Source organism: Dipteris shenzhenensis, chromosome 19 (genome assembly GCF_047967505.1).
Source record: "Dipteris shenzhenensis isolate YYH24624 ecotype China chromosome 19, Dip_SZ_1.0, whole genome shotgun sequence".
Classification (NCBI taxonomy): Eukaryota; Viridiplantae; Streptophyta; class Polypodiopsida; order Gleicheniales; family Dipteridaceae; genus Dipteris; species Dipteris shenzhenensis.
Window position 1 is genome coordinate 49,119,725 of NC_141614.1, and position 13,954 is coordinate 49,133,678.

General features: G+C 41.1%; 1 protein-coding gene across 1 annotated transcript; it reads right to left on the bottom strand.

Moving 5' to 3' along the window:
• Positions 1–1,439: 1,439 nt before the first annotated feature.
• LOC147890583 (uncharacterized) lies at positions 1,440–3,550 on the bottom strand. Its single transcript, XM_087390850.1, has one exon. It carries the CDS (start codon positions 2,765–2,767, stop codon positions 1,808–1,810), a length of 960 nt encoding a protein of 319 aa, XP_087246976.1. The 5' UTR covers positions 2,768–3,550; the 3' UTR covers positions 1,440–1,807.
• Positions 3,551–13,954: the final 10,404 nt, after the last annotated feature.

Sequence of the window (13,954 nt, forward strand, 5' to 3'; positions counted from 1 at the left end):
ATCCATTTAACAAAGTATTAAAAACGAGGCTGTAAGTGTGAGGCTTACAAAAGGTTGTCTGTCTGTTCGGCTACCGCTAATGAGAAATCCGGTTGTATTAATCAAGGAGAAGAAAGATATCCACTATCTAGCCACAAACAGAGTTGTAGAATTTAAAACCCCCCGTAAAATAAGAGTGGATGCGAGTACTGTATGTAATCCCTTTATGTCAACAGACCTTATCAAGAAAGACAGTATCACAAGCAGTGCCGGTCAATGGGTATGGTTTGGATGCATTTTAGCGTGCAACTCCTTAACTATTAAATGTTTAACATTAGGATGGGATTACATTAGAAGTCGAGTTCAGAAAGTGAAGTTAGCTAAGTACTTGTTAAACTTGACCCGAGACCCCCTTTTAAGTCTGACTGGAAACTCAGATTGGAGATGTCTGGATGGATCTGGAGACACCCGTCCATCCTCAGTTTGGCAGGGATACTGGTCAGCAGAGGTATTACGGACAGCCTACATGTTAAACGTGAAAAATGAAGCTCTAAGAAAGCAGAAACCCAGTTTAGGGCCATTAGATTACTTACTGCTACCTCTGTGAGGTATTCTTTAGTTGCTATGTGGTATGATGGTTCATTTCATACTTGTTTTGGGCCATCAACCTTTACCAGTTCCCTAAATTGATTACACTGTGTGTGTGGTCGTTTATGCGAAAAACAGCAAATGTATTGTACACATATACCCACATCGAAATGGCGGATTCCTTCTCTCTGAAATTTCTTCAGGCGCTCTATGAAAAGTATTAAACCATGAAAAGCATTGAACAGAATGTTTGGCAGATGCCATCAATGGTTGGATGCATTGCCTTAAACTCATCTAGCAGCCGCCTGAACGACAATCTTGGTAACAGGATGTGTCCATGGAAACCCCAAACCTCCAAATCATGTTATGCACTTAAATTGTAATATCTTCACTACAGTCCACTCATGAAGCACCATGCAATCCAAAATCCCAAACCTCCAAATCGATTTCTGTCCTTAAAATTGTAGTATCCTCACTTCAGTCCACTCGTGAATCCGATACCTGACACCAAGAAAAGCATTTCCACAGCTATGTGAATGAGGAAGAGTACAGCAATAGCCTAATATTTCTGCAGAGGCATTCCAAAATCAAAATGACATCAACAGAGAGATACATAATTATCTTTCATCACTAGTGAAGCCTCAAAAATACACCTCAGACTCGTGGACATCGCACCAAGATGGCTGGACCAAATAATGAAGCAGCAAAAATTGAGGAAAACATGATGACCCAACACCAAACTCAACACTTAATCCCTCTAGTATAGCAATAAACTATCAGTCATAGTATTTGCACGAAGACTGGGGCAAAAACTACTGTAGAAGAGCTGGTGGCCTTATCAAGAAACTTTAAAGGTTTAAGGGCACAAGGCTAGTATTGTGTACTCTTAATCCAAATTCAAGAACAATACATCTTTAATCTATTCCTCACAAAAACATCTGCGAACAGATTATCACAACAATCTCACAAATGCAGCATTGGAACCGTCTGATGGAATATCCCAGAAAATTATTGAATACGGGGTCCAGTATCTCAGCAGCACGGAGGAAAAAGCCATTGAACACTGAGCTTCATCATTGAAGCCTGTAATCAAGTTAGCCGTTTAAAAAACTGCACTCTGCACTTGATTGTGTCGTAAAGAATACGGTTTTCCCAGCAAAACTCCTGGCCAGAATTGGGGGAATAAATCGTCCCAAAAGTATGTACAGGCCATATGAAAACTTTCTGCAACCTCTTGACCTTATTCGCTCTTCCATGCATATAAAAGTAACGAGAAGCCCGATGATCTTTCACAAGTCCCTTTGAAACTGTGAGTATTGGGCCATTGTAACACTGACGCACAGGAACTGTCTGGCTTATCGCCTTTATCTTTGAAACTATGCGTGGCAGGCCATTGTAGGGGGGGGACACCAATCTCCCTCAGCCAAGGCTTTTCATGGGCAGCACAGGTCTGAAACATGAACACTGCATGCCGATAGCTAGGATTAAAAAGCCAGTTGTGGACATCCCAGAAAACCTCAACTTGAATCCCATCTACTACAATAGTCTGATTGCCACGAAATTTCCACATGAGGTGGTGAACCTGGACCACAGCTTGTTTGTCCACTATCACACATAGTTGTGGCTCCTGCGCGTCTCCAATATGACATTCAATGGCAATGTCATGCGTTGGTCCACTCTCTCCAAATTGAGCCTTAGTGTTGTAAATTTTTTTCCCAAAGATATGCTCCTTCCTTGACAACAATGTGGCTAGCATCAGAGAGGGACCTAATCTGGTTTTCTTGAAAGCCTCTTTCTGCATATCCCCCAGAAGAAGTACTATCTCCTGCTCACAAACTATGGCCACATAGAATCCCTCTTGCGGCTCAGGTCCACACACGTACTTCGCAGAGCATAAATCCCAGAAAACTTCCATTTTCATTCCCTCCACGTAAACACTCTTTGAGCCTTGCTTCTTCCAGAAGAGCCATGGTTTCATATCGATCTTGCACATATACTGAGTGACTGGATCGTCTACACTCACACTGAAACCCTGTCCCAAGAGGCTCTTGCACCAAGTGATAGACAAAGGCCTGCAACATCCACCCACCTTGGCCTGATAAAGGCACACGACTGAAGTCTGGGCACTCCTAAAGCTACCTGATCTGTTGGCATGTGGACTCCCGCGTTCACCAAAGCACGATGGGAAGGATTCGGGCATACTGTAACCAATTTTCACTGGTTCACCTTCCAGTTCGTGAGTTGGAAACAGCCCAACGCAGGCGGAGGCCACTGACTAAAAACAGCACCATCTATGCGAGGTACTTGCTGACAAGAGAACTTGAGGCGTCCAGATCCTGTTTAGCACTGCCCTAGCGACTTCTCCATAGCTTCCTCGAGACAGAGAGCCATGAGAGGGTGCCCAGAGAAGAGAGGTATCATCACATCGAGGGGCTTGCGAACAGCTGGACTCATCATCGCTACCAACCGCAGGTCCAGAAAAGAACCACCAAAAATGTGTTGATCGCGAGCCCACGAACCCACGGTGGGAATGCGAATACCAAGCCAAGCTTGACCTTGTCAAGCTCGCCGCAAAGACAGTGATCTGACTTGGAAATCACGCGCAAATACAACAAGGCACAAAGTCATCCAAAATCGATTCTCTGCTGTTACAAAGAGCGATTGGAAGCCGCAACGTCGAAGACCAAGCTGCCCAACAGTCATGCACAAAGGGGAGACTATGAAGAGGTAGCCGTAGAAGCTACAGATTTCGAAGATGCGCGGAAGCCTTCAGGAGTGAGGACGATATTCCTGAAGCAAGCTGAGTGGGGTGTTTATGAAATCCCAACTAGAAGTGGGACACTTTAGAAAACGATTGGGAGCGGAAACGTACAAGACCGGTTCTCCAGAGCACTGCTGTCATCCTAGTCAAGCAGAAGGACGGAGCCAAGGTTTCGATAGCATAAAGCGATGAAGGAGAGACAGAAAGACAATGAGGACAGGAAATTGGGGGAGCCAGCCTGAGCAAGGGGACCCGAAACCAGCTGGAAGTTGAGACCAGCAGCAAGCAGTTTACGAACTGCTGCATCAGAATGAATATGATCGTCATTCTTGATGAGCAATTGTAGAGTTTTCATCGACTATAGTAAGTACTACACTTCCACTCGAGACACTGTGCAGTGTGTATGTATGCTGTCACCTGTGGAGCTCGGATGCTCCTGGCCTGCTTCCCACGCCTATGCATGGTGGAGTACTTAGCTACGCAATAGACTTGGGCAAGCTCCGACATGAGAATGTGCCTAGCTAACACAACAAGAGAGAAAGAGAGAGGTGGCGAGAGACACCAGAGGTAGATAAGCTAAGGAAGGTGGATATGTAGAGTTAGCAAGAGAGAGAAGGAGCAGAGGTACCTAACACCTAGAGAGAGAGTGAGAGAGGCACCTACCTCCTAAAGAGAGTAGCCCAGTGCGAACTTTTGTCCAGACTATATGCTGTGTACAGACAGCAGCAAAGGTGGGAGCTAGACAAAAGAAGAGAGAGAGGGAGAAAGGGAGGGAAGAGTGTCGAGAGAGAGAGAGAAGTTACACAGAGGCCTTAGTAAAGATACATTCTACCCAATAAGAAAAAGACTGTAAAGCAGAGAGAGAGAGAGAGAGAGAGAGAGAGAGAGAGAGAGAGATGAAAAAAGCTCAGTGTCTTGATGAGGGAAAATAGCCCTGAGAGAGAGAAATTACGCAGAAACCTGAGTAAAGATACATACTACCCCATGAGAAGAAGACTCCAAAGCACAGAGAGACAGGAGAAAAAGCTCAGTGTTTTGATGGGAAATGAGGAAAAAGAGCAGAAAGAACACACAAAAGTCTCTACGCTTTCGATAGTGAAGAGTCTGGACTCTGGAATCTGGACTTGAAGTCAATTGCCAGGAGATCCAATGCAAAACAGGAGGGAGGAGGGAAGACAGCCATATAAATGGATTATATTTTCTTTCTGTTGATTTAGCTCTGCTGATGATGGTTGTTGTCTTCACTTGTTTCTGTCTGTTGTCAGCTCTCCCCCAGCTTTGTGATTCTGCCTGCAACCCGTGCCAACCAAGGCCTCCTACAAGTGCAATCTGCACAGCACCAAAGCACCATCAACCAGTCCTCCCTTAAGTGCAATCTGCACAGCACAAAAAGCACTAGCAACGACTCATTGTCAGCCTGGCATCCAACTTCTTGGAAGTTGGCCACAACCAGGGGTTCATTCAAACATTGGGCTGGTGTTGTTCCATCACAGCCAGGAGCCTGAAAGGTAGAGCAGGTGACAGTTCAAACTTCACTCTTCTTCGGGCCTTAAGTCCTGCGGATTCCTGAACAAATACGTGATAATAACCTCTACCGTGTGGATCAAATATCCAATGATAAACATTCCCGTGTGGATCACATATCCAATGATTCTGCTAAAACCTTTACCGTGTGGATCAAATTTAATGCAACATCCGTGTGGGTGATTTGCGAGAAGGAAAAGAAGGACCCCTGCTTTGCTTCATGCTACATCACTAATCTCCTACCTCCTAATTTGTTTGTACATGGCAGGCCAGGCTGAAGACTGCAGCCCTCTAAAGCCTCATCACATGGATAAACCTGCTCTAAGTCCAGACCGCAGCAGAAGGTCCCCACAGTACCCATCTGCAAGCAACTGAGAAGACTGTTGGGGACATTGCTGGTGCCCACAGGTGCTTATAGCTGGGTGGCGTCTGACGATTATACGGTATGTCTCCCGACTATTGACCACGAGTCATCACATGTTGAGCTATCCTCGACGCTCGTGCTCTCCCATGTGCATGGTCTGAAAGCAGTTGGGCTCTTGGACTGGGAGTGGGACACATTGCAAATGTCTCAAACAGACACCACCTTTGTTCTCCTACTCGCATCCAAAGTTTAGTTACAAGCCCTTCCCCATTCACCCCACATAACCTCTCGAAAATCTCTCGGAGCTGATTTTCCTCCAAGTCGCAGCTCTTCAAGTGTTGATATATGAAAGACATCTCTCATTCAATACAACTTGCCTAGTTTTGAATAAAGATAGTTTGATTTGTAGCTTACATCCTGGCCCCATTGGCACGGCTCGCTACCATCTCCTCTTGGCCCCAAGATGGAGTAACACTCTCGGAGTAGGATTTTTTGGGTGTCTTGCATTGGATGAACAGCGCCGTATGGAGAGGTCCACATTCCACAGAAGGATCATAGCGTGGCAACTTGAAATTCGTTGTGAATCTCTGGACGAGTGGTGTTACGCCGGTCCATGGGGACTAGATCTAAGGAAGATTGGTTGTGGTAGGGCATTTGCCTAGCTAGTTGCCCACGTTCAAGGCTACATCTTTGGTGCTGGTCAAGGTGCCCGTAGTTTTGGACCATGATTGGGTGAGTAAAAAAAAAACGAAGGTTGGTTGTTAATTGATCTTGGATTTGTCTCAACTACTTCTTGTAAATTTGCTTAACTCAAAACTATTGTCTTTACATAAGATACTTGTGGAGCTACTAGTGTGACCTTGGTATACCACGAGACAGTGCATTTTTTACGCCTTTGAAATTTGAAAGTATCTATTCTTGCATATGCCCAAGCTAGTTTTGATTGGCTATTGAAAGTCAATCACACTGGATCTACATGATTATGCTAAAGTAGTTACAAGGAGCTCACTGACGTGACCTGTGAAATTTGAAAATATGTGCTCTGGCATATGCACCAAGCTAGTTTTGATTGGCTATGGAAAGTCAATCAAAGTGACTGGTTACATGGAGAGTCACTAATGAGACCTCACAATACATGAGTATCCCATGAGACATTCATGTAGCCCTAGATTTGAGCTAGTGCAATGTTTAGACCTTTGAAATTTGAAAATAGTCTCTATGTGATTGATTAAACTGGTTATATGGGGCTAGTGTGACCTCATAGTGCTCGTGCGCGTGTGTGCATGCGTGCGTGCGTGTGTGTGTGTGTGTGTGTGTGTGTGTGTGTGTGTGTGTGTGTGTGTGTGTGTGTGTGTGTGTGTGTGTGTGTGTGTGTGAGAGAGAGAGAGAGAGAGAGAGAATAATAATAATAATAAGAAAAATGGTGGGGTGCATATATATAAACATGCTCTTCCAAATCTTGGGTCAAGATGTGCTAAGAAGAAGAAGATGATGAAAAATCGTGGGGTTTATATATATAAACATGCTCTTCCAAATCTTGGGTCATGTGATTCTCATTAAGAATAACATCCCACCACAGTTCGAGCCACACTTAGTGTGGTGCGTAGTCATCATTGAGTTTGCCATGTCAACATGAAGATCGAAATTTGGCAAGCTAGTGTGTAGACTATTGTGGAGCTTTTGAAAGTTTGGACGTTGGGCTTTGTGAGAAGAAGCAAGACAACTGGCAAAATACATTGAGAGAATTGAATGATCTACCATTGTCCACCTTCTAAATTTTCCTATCTCAACGTCCATGGCATATGTTGTTATCAAATTGTTGTAATCCCATCCCTATCTTAACCACTATATTGCATAAATATTTTAGACTTCAAAGGAACTTTTGTCTAATGTAAGGAGTTCATCATTGCATGTTCACCTTGAGTGGGTCAAGATGTGTCACATGGGAAGCACTGTTCCTAGATAATAACATTGGAGTGGGTCAAGATGTGTTGAGATGTCCACCTTGAGTGGGTCAAGATGTGTCACATGGGAAGCACTATGCCTAGTAGACAATAATTTTGGTAAATGGGATCCAAGGTTCACATGTCATGATTTGGATAAAGGTTTTGAAGGACACGTACATAAGGCTAGGAAGAGAACTTAAAATCATTTAACTTGATTGATCACTTTCAATTGCTATCACAAACACATCATGTCACATGGAAACCATGTTGATAATAGTGTGCTTTTTCTCATATTCCAACCAAGCGTCTAGGACACCAAGAGGAATATCCTCCAAAGAGTTCTAGATTGATTATTTGCTTTTACCAAGGCTTCATGAAGAAAGATTGTTTATTAAGACCACTAACTAAGTTTCTTTTTTAAGCTTATGAAGGCGCAATTCATAAATCATGATTCAACCATAGACTTGTCTACTCAATTCCTAACATTCATTACTACATCTTTTGCTCTTCATACCACCATGCGTTAATAATTCAAGAAGCACACATGTAGGATTACTCCAACCATAGACTTATGTACTTGATTACTAATATTCATCATGCATCTTTTGCTCTAATGAAATAACAAGTTCTGTAAGTTATCATTGTTTAGATGTTATGGCTATGAAATCTAATTGTAAGCATCCATGAAATAACCAACGTAAATGCAAGAAAGGATGACCAAAAGGTTTTTGATGCTAAGAAAGAAGCTCGTTGATGATCTAAGAAGCCTAGAAACATATCAATTGCACTACCATAAGCCAAATACTTTTTTGAGCTAATTTTAGACATCCTCATATTTTGAAAAATAATTGCTTTTATTTATTGAATCTTTAAAAAGAAATAGATAATTTGTAAATTCCTTCATGATTTAAATACCATGAATTGTGATAAGATGCATATTTGTCTATTAGAGATTCATATTTGATTTTGGGTAGATGGCAATGATTCTTTGCTTGAGAATACTTATAATTCATGAGCTTCTATACAAGCTGCGAAATGAATATAGAATGTTAGCAACTACATAAAAAGTCAACATATAATTCAAAGGGAGACTCTCTTTAGATGAGAAGGATTAAATGTCCCTTCCATGACCTTTGTTGAGTTTATAGTCCACTACATTTATCTCTTCCCCCTTGTATGAATTGAACTATTTAGACCAAGGCATGAGGTAGCTAAATATATTATTTAATTTTATCTCTAGAAATTGCATGTTCCACTTTACATTTCTTAAAAGTAAGCTTTGAGAGGTGGCAACGCCATGTGGTTGCATTGATGTATCAAGAGACAATCCAAAACTATTTAAATACATATGAGATAAAAGAGAAATGTTGTACATTGATTCAAGATCATGATCTTTCATGCTTCTTGCGATGCCTTTGCTAACTGAGATGGGAAATTATGGCATCCACACTTGTCCTATGGTCATGGAGAGTCTTTAGTAAAAGGTGGTACTTAAATTTTCAAAAAAATAATGCCTTTTTGTAGTGACTCATTAATTTGTAACCAAGTAGTTCCTATACCAGCTCTTGTATCTTTTTTAAACTATTATTCCTTCGCTCACATTTAGTTTCACTGGATGTACATTGTAACTAGACATACATTAGTAGCTCTACTTTTGTGGTGTGCACCTATCAACCTTGAGTAATCTTTAGCAAGGGCCTCCTAAATTCTCTTGATGACAATATCCAAAAAGTGCAAATCAACAAAAGGATTATCAATAAGCATTATGTCCATGATTCTTGAGACAGGATGTAGCAAACCTCTAACTGCACGCACTCTCAATAGTCATGCACAAGATATTGATTTTACACAATTTGTTTCACTTGGATACTCATGCAAAGCTAGAATCCCTAGGAACACTATTGCATTTAAAGTGAGAACTATTGAGTGTTGCCCACTTCTAAGGTTCCCTGCAAATAGCACTAAATTTTCCTTGAAATTTTAAACTAAGTCAAATTTTGTATAGCTATCTATAACAAAACCTAACAATTTGATACAAAATACTTTTTGGAATTAATTTCAAACATCCTAATATTAAAAAACAATTGTTTTTATGTCTCGGACTTTTACAAAGAAACATACAATTGTAAAATCCTTCATGATTTATTTTGGTTTCCTTTTGTTGAGTATACCTTATTTTCATGAAATTCATGACCTATAACTATACAAGCTAGGAAAAATAGTTTAATGAATATAGAATGTGAGCAACTACATAAAAAGCCAACATATAAATACTTTCAAAGGGAGACTCTCTTGAGATAAGAAGCACTAAATCTACCGTCAATGACCTTTCTTAAGGTTATAGTATACTAATTTCATCTCTTTCTTCTCGTATGAATTGAACTATATAGACCAAGGCGTGAAGTGGTTAAGTATATCAATTTTCTTTTACCTTTTTAAAACTGCATGTTCCAATTCACATATATTAAAAGTAAGTTTCCATAGGTGGCAATGTCATATGGTTGCATTGATGACGTTACCACCTCTTTGCTCTGCTTATGAGTATCATGAGTATTTAGGACAAATTTATATATATCCATATAAGCATAAAAATAAATGTTGAATGTGGGACCAAAAAAAGCACAATTCAGAAATCAAGATGCACACAAGTAGGATTATTCCAACCATAGACTCAATGTCTACTCAATTACTACCATCCATTAGTGCATCTTTTGCTCTTCATGCCATCTTGATTTGATAAATCAACTAACACCCATGGAGGATTACTCCAACTTAGACTTATGTGCTCAATTACTACCGTCCATCAAATGTTCCATGTTGTAATGAAATAACTAGTTCTTTAAGTTGTCATTATTAGATGTTGTGGCCATGAAGTCTAATTGGAATATTCTTTTAAATGAAGACAATGTAAATGCACGGAAGGATGACCAAAGGTCTTTTAATGCTAAGGAAGAAGCAATCTCCATGACTATTGGAACATATCAATTGCACTACCGTAAGCCATGAGTTTTGGAAAAGTGCTTTCAAGGACACTTGTAAGACCAATACATCACCTAAAATGTTTCAACTTGCCAAGGTTGATCACTTTCAATTGCTTATCACATTGCCACTATCTCTCCCAAGTCCAGGTTCCGAGGATGTTGGTCACCTACAATCATGTCGTTGCTCATTGTAGCATAGGTGTTCACAAGTGTAGCATAGGATCTTGGGTCATATTCCGGTGAGAGGTGTAGGCTAAAGCGTGGAAAGCAGATTTCATGCGTGTGTGGGTAAGAAAGAGGGCTTGATCACATAACCATGTATGCCTCCATGGGAGTTCAAGGGTTTAGGAATGGGTTGTAGTGTTCAAAAGGGGGATAGGGTTGAGAGAGATATCTAGGAGCTCTAGGGTTTAGGGAGGGTTGCAAGGTTTAGAAGGAGTCCAAGGTTGAGGAGTGGAGAGCTAGTCTCCTTCACGACATCGAGGGATAAGGGTTGAGGAGGAGGGACTAGGGAGGACGAAGGAGGAGGAGGAGGAGGAGGAGGAGGAGGAGGAGGAGGAAGTGGGAGATTAGGAGGAGAGGGAGGGGGAAGGAGGAGGGAGGAGGAGGAGGAGGAAGTGCAAGGGGAAGGGCATGCTAGAACATGTCAGTGTAAGGGACACAATCGAGATCAACCACATGAACACAATAGTGAGCTTGAACATGAACCCCATGGTGTGGGAGCTTCATTCCATTGAGAGATTTTTATGCATGTTGGTTTCTACACAATCCGTAGGTGCCTCCAGGGTGGGACCTCTTTTATAGGGGACCTTCTAGACATGAGTCCCTCCACTTTTTAGGGTAACCTCTTAGGTCCCTACACAAAGTGGGGGAACCTCATGAGTCCCTACAAAAAGTGGGGGAACCTCATGAGTCCCTACACAAAGTGGGGGAACCTTTTGAGTCTATACAAAGTGGGGGACCCTAAAAAAATGTAGGCTTTTAGTATTTCTCTCTCTAGATCCTATTTTTACAAGAATGATTGGATCTTTTCTAGAGAGTATTTTGGCAATCCTCATCCTTTAAGGTACATCATACCATCTTCAGGCTCAAGATATTACAAGCGGAGCTTTGTCGCTACTCTACACACACAATGATCTGATCATTGTTGCTCTAGACTGCACTTCTGGTCGTTGTTGTCACAGGGTTAACAACTCCCCTGGACCGATTTGATTACCCATCCTCAGGTTATGGTTGAGCCTATAGGAACTATTGTGATATGGTAGTTTTTACCCAATGAGTAGGGTAAAGAAGGCATTGGTGATAGATGGATCTAGCTTATTGTCGATCTTTTCCTTGTAATCCACAAACACCGTAGATCGTTTGCTCAATTTTTAAGAAGCCATTGTCAAGCATTTCTTCAAAAAAGCACACATACCACCCTTGAAGAGATATGGATCTTTGAAAGAGGCAATTGGTTGTTTGAGCATCTATCTCTTGATTTGGGTTGAAGCTGAGCTTGGGTAAACGGTCATCCATGGTGAGGGACACCTCACGGTCATCCATGGTGAGGGACACCTCCAAGACTATTGCTAAAGCTTCACTATATTTGGTGCTCTCTTTGAGTGTTTTGTCATAACTACCTTGCATCTGTGATGCACATGGATGATTTTTTCCTATTAGTTTCATTAAGAAGCAAAACTTTTATATTGGTGTTGAAAGTTTGTATGCCTTGATAAAAATACAAGTTTGAAAAATTCACCAAGATTTGAAACTTTTATGAGGAAAATTTTTAAGTTTTGCAAGGATTTACAACTTTTTCTTTAAAATTCATAAGAAAATATATAAAATTATAATATATTCAAATAATATTATGAAACTAAAAAAACTAGCTCGATAAACTTTTGCATGTATAGCTTTGATAAAACATCCCTGATGATGCATGTTTGTCCAAGGCTCTGATGAGTATTTCTTGGCTTGTCCATTTGACCTTGGAGTATTTATTGATTAGCGATGAATTGCGAGGAGCATCCTCCTTATCTGGATCATAATGATTAGCATCCCGCCTATAGCGAGACGAGGCACTGCATCAAATGTGGGATTCATTCGAAAGGAATATGGAGCTTGTAAATACCACATCAATTGCAAATTTTGAATGAATTGGATTTCCATGCACATTTGCCAAGAAGGTACTTTTATTTGAGTAGTTTGGATCTATGCTAAGAAGGTTGTGGCTCCAATTTTTTGCTTATGTATGGAGTCACTTCTGCTTGGCAAATGTGTATGGAAATCCCATAGTGATCATCCCATCCTCCTCTTGACTACATATCTTGGATCTATGCCAAGAAGGTTGTGGCTCCAATTTTTTGCTTATGTCTGGAGTAACTTGTGCTTGGCAAATGTGCATGGAAATCCCATAGTGATCATCCCATCCTCCTCTTGACTACATATCTGGGTATTGCTTTCAAAATTCACCAGTAGGATTATCAGACATGGTAATCCTATCTGTATCCACATTCAACTCCCATGTGGGTGTGCGATTTGGATTATCCAATTCATAAAGCTCATTGATGGAATCATTGATGGCACATTCCATTGGAAATTCAATTGAGATCTGAAGAATATGTGGCCTTAGGGGAGAGGAAGAGGTTATAGATGACAAACATGAGGTGGAAGCAAGTAGTGAATTAGAGAAGGGGGAAGCAGGGATGTTGGTAGAAAGTGGAGGAAAAGCAGCGCAAATGGATTTGGCAACTTGATAGTCCTCAAGGAGGGAAGGGTTTTCAACTGGTGGAAAAAGTTAGGTGTTACTAGATGGTAGGAGTTAGATTCTTGGATTAGGAGGTAGTGTTGAGAGGCATGGTGGGTGAAGAGGCATGGCAAGGAATATGGGTTAGCATGAATTTCTGGAAAGGTACGGAGGATGTTACTGGAATAAGGGAGGGATGTGAGAAGATCAGAAAAGAGAGTGGCAAGATAGGGGACATTAGATTGAAGGCAGACCACATATTTCTCGAGAAATTCTTTGTTAATTTTGGTAGGCATTGTCAGGTTCAATGTAGTATTTGTCTTGGAATTATATCCCAGGGAAGTTGATGGCAATTATAGCAATAAGGGTAGGAGTCCAGCTACTACTCGAAGATGAGGACTTTCCATCAAGCACTCATATAGAACTGTCACATCACGCTTTGACCCTATGCGATTTGCATGCATTGAGAGATAGAACACATTTCTCTCATCCTTATCCATCTCCTGGCATAGATCCTTGTGCTTACTAGCTTGGTCCTAGATACTACATGTAACATCTTGAGTTACAAATGTTTTCACTGAATGCATAATCTTCCTTCAATATGATACTCTTGCTGCTGCAGGATTGCAACAAGATCTTGGTATAATGCAGTGATTCCTTGTGGCAAAAGGTCTTGTACTAGCTCCTCCACATCATCATTGGCTTGAATCAAGAGTTGAAGTTCCAACTTGGAAATTATTGTCTTTTGATTTTGCAGCTCTATGCACTTACCTAGTGTTCAGGTGTAGGGAAGATTTAGATTGTTGAATTGTTGAGCTGCTTTTGGTTATCATGTCAATTGATCATTAAGCACATGGAGTTGGAGTCTCTCTTGATCTTGAGCATCCAGTTCTACTTTGGAATTCACAATTGTCTCCCTTGATGCTATGCATTCCTTCTCTAGTGCTTCAATTTGATGTTTACCTTCTTTGATGCTTTTCTGCAACTCATTGTTTATGTCTATTGTGGCATGGATGTGATCGAAGTAGTAGTAGGCTTTTGTTTAAGTGCACCAGTTATTTCTTTAGATAATCACAAGAGACT